General features: G+C 34.1%; 1 protein-coding gene across 1 annotated transcript in view; it reads left to right on the plus strand.

Moving 5' to 3' along the window:
• The first annotated feature begins 308 nt into the window (after positions 1-308).
• LOC107086833 (SH2 domain-containing protein 1A-like) overlaps positions 309-2,992 on the plus strand; it is a 9,873-nt gene continuing 7,189 nt past the window's right edge. Inside the window, exon 1 of the mRNA XM_015378042.1 lies at positions 309-571. Coding sequence (XP_015233528.1) covers positions 420-571 — 152 coding nt within the window. The 5' untranslated portion in view covers positions 309-419. The remainder of the gene's footprint in view (positions 572-2,992) is intronic.

Below are 2,992 nucleotides of genomic sequence, written 5' to 3' on the forward strand. Positions count from 1 at the left end.
TCCCACAAGTTCAGCTGATGTTGTCAAGATGCACAAAAAAAATATATAACTAAATCATTGCTTTTCATTCAAAGATAAATACGTCTGTTAATCTTAGACTCTATCAATGGAAAAGCTTAAACGTGTGAATAGATTGTTTTCGTAGCAGTCTCTTATATTAAGAAACACTAAAGCCTCCAAAGCAAAACAAGCAAAAGCAGTATTTTTTTTTTTTGTTCCACAGAATGAACCCCTTATTGTGGTTATATAAAAAAAGAAACATCACATGCATTCTGCACTTTTCTGCCTCTGCATACCAGAAAAGTGTGAAAACCAAAAAAGCTTTTCCTGCCTCATAACCTTTCACACGTTTTTGAGCTGCAACAAGGTGCCGCACCTTCAACTGTAAAGCATTGATGGGCACCTGCGCCTGAAGCGACATGGACATGGAGAGCGGCCTCGTTCGCTCCATCTACTATGGCAGAATTGGGAGCTCGGCCACGGAGAAGCTGCTGGAGAAGTTTGGACAGGACGGGAGCTTTTTGTTGAGAGACAGCGAGACGGTGCAAGGGGCCTACTGCCTCTGTGTGAGGTGAGATTCTATCTCTCAGCTTCCGCTTAAAGATATTGTTTTTTTGATGTTTTGGTCTAAATTTTATAAAATTGACAGATTTACAGTGTTTATTCCTCAATACTCCAAATATTTTGTTCTTGCTAACATTTTCTACGCCAACCAAACTGAGGCAAGGTAAGAGACTGGTTAGATATTGCCTTTACGGTTTAATACAGACTTTGAGGGATTTAATTTTCTTAAATTTCAGATACATTTTCAGGTAGGTTTCCAATAGTAAATCCTTCTATAAATTTGATTTGTATCCAAAAAGACTATGAGTAGATTGTTGAAACCTCTAACTTAGCAGACTGACTTGTTAAATGCAATAAAAGTGGCACAGACGGCAGGCTAGAAGTGTCTGACTGAGGAAACCCATAACATGAAAAGCCTTCTCTACTCACAGCAGAGAGATCTGTTAACCATGATCTCAGCATCTCTTTGTCTACAGCAGTTCAGTCACTACAATGCAGTTACATCTGCTGCTCTGCATCGCATAACAACCAGTTTTGTAACTGAAAGTGCAAAGAACGTTTGATACGTCATTAGGCTTATTATCTAACGGCACAGCGAAGAACCTGTGCTACGAAGATTGCAGAATCATTTTACATTTTCAACCTTTTTTCTAATTTTTTTCAAATAGATAAAAAACTTTTTTTCCACTATTCAATTTTAGTTGAATCAAATCCATTTGACCAAATCTTACTGGCAAAAGGACCTTTTTTAAAGTGAAATCAAATCAGGTTCATTTCACTAGAGCTTCCTCCACAAAAAGTAACAAAAGACTAACATCTCTTCATCTGCTCTGCAAAAAACTTATAATAATCTGAGTACACAGAATAGGAGTGTCTTTGAATCCCTTTTTACTTTCTGTCTCACTTACAGTCAAGCTATAATCTTAGCTAGATAATCTTAAATTTTACTACCATGTGTCCTTCGCTCTTAGGCTATAACAGCATTTTGGAGCATCCTGATCAGGGGCCAACCTAAACTGTGGAGGGTACCTGAAAATTGGGATTTAATGACAAAGAAAACTTCTCGGCTGCTGTAAAATACACGATGAAAATACCAGCAGAAACATGCAAAAAAAAAAAAAACGTATTGATCGCTGATTATTGAAGAGTGGATGAATAATATCAATATCCTACTTTTATTCCTAAAATTTATATACAAACAAATGTTGTTTTTTTTTCTAACACTGAAACTCAGTTTATATTGTTTAATTAATTTATTGTTGTATTAATTAGTTTTATTTAATTTAATAATTATTTTCCATTTGGAATCTATACAGTATTTTTGAACTGTATTGGACTGAATCCACTCATCTTTAGAGAGGTGCCTCTCATTACTTTAAGAGTCAGAACTCTTTGGTTGAATGAGAAAAACTTTGCATAATTTAACATTATATAAATAATATTTTTTTTCTGGCTGTAAATCAGTCATATCCACAAGTATATTTCAGTAGTAGACAAAGATAACTGATAAGGTGTTTAAAGCTGCCTAGCTGGATGTAATCTGCCACAGTTGGTAAGGAGTGTTTTACATCCACTGTGGGGGAGTTTTGAACGACTGTCACAGAGTTGTTCTAATTAAACCACATTGGAATCATTTTAATTAAGATGGACCTGATAAAGGTTTTTTTCTTATTTCTGTATCAATGTAGTTCTTGTCAGGCTTACATTCATGTAAAATAATTGTTTCTATGTCTATTAATTACTTCTTTAGTGTCATAAGAAACAAATATTTGATGATCAGGGAGATAAAAGAACCTGAAAGTGAGCAAATACCTTTTCATGGCAGAAAATGTTTTAATTCAATTAAAAATCTCCCCTTTTTTCCCCAAACCAAAACACTGTAAATGATGGTAATCATTGATTAATAAATTGATCCAGATTCAACAAATCCACATTATGCTGGGGGGATTTTTCCCGTTAAAAGTTTAAATTTGTCTTGAGGTCAAATAAAACTTTAAAATGCGCACTTCTTTATATTTCCATAAAACATGAAAGACTTTGAAAAATCAGAATAGAAAATGCATTTATTGTCCCGCAGTGGGGTAATTCTTGTGTTTACAGCGATAAAAAGATTATAGAAAAAAATGGCCAAACAAATGTGGACCTTAGAAAATGTATAAGACAATAGTGAAGAGTTAAAAGATAAAGTATAAAATATAGTACTGTAAAGTGTTCTAATAATATAAAAACTATGCACCTAGAGAATAAATAACCAATATACAGCTGTGGTCATTTTTACAGTAAAGGAGATTTGAAAATAGCAGCAACATCTGAGATGTGCAAAATGACATCAGATGACTTCATTGAACAAAGTTTGATACAAATGCTTTCCTGATTCCTTAAATAGCAGCCAAACAAATCTTTTGTTGAGCACCAAAAACAAATAGCA

Source organism: Cyprinodon variegatus, unplaced genomic scaffold (assembly GCF_000732505.1).
Source record: "Cyprinodon variegatus isolate N-32 unplaced genomic scaffold, C_variegatus-1.0 Scaffold163, whole genome shotgun sequence".
NCBI lineage: Eukaryota > Metazoa > Chordata > Actinopteri > Cyprinodontiformes > Cyprinodontidae > Cyprinodon > Cyprinodon variegatus.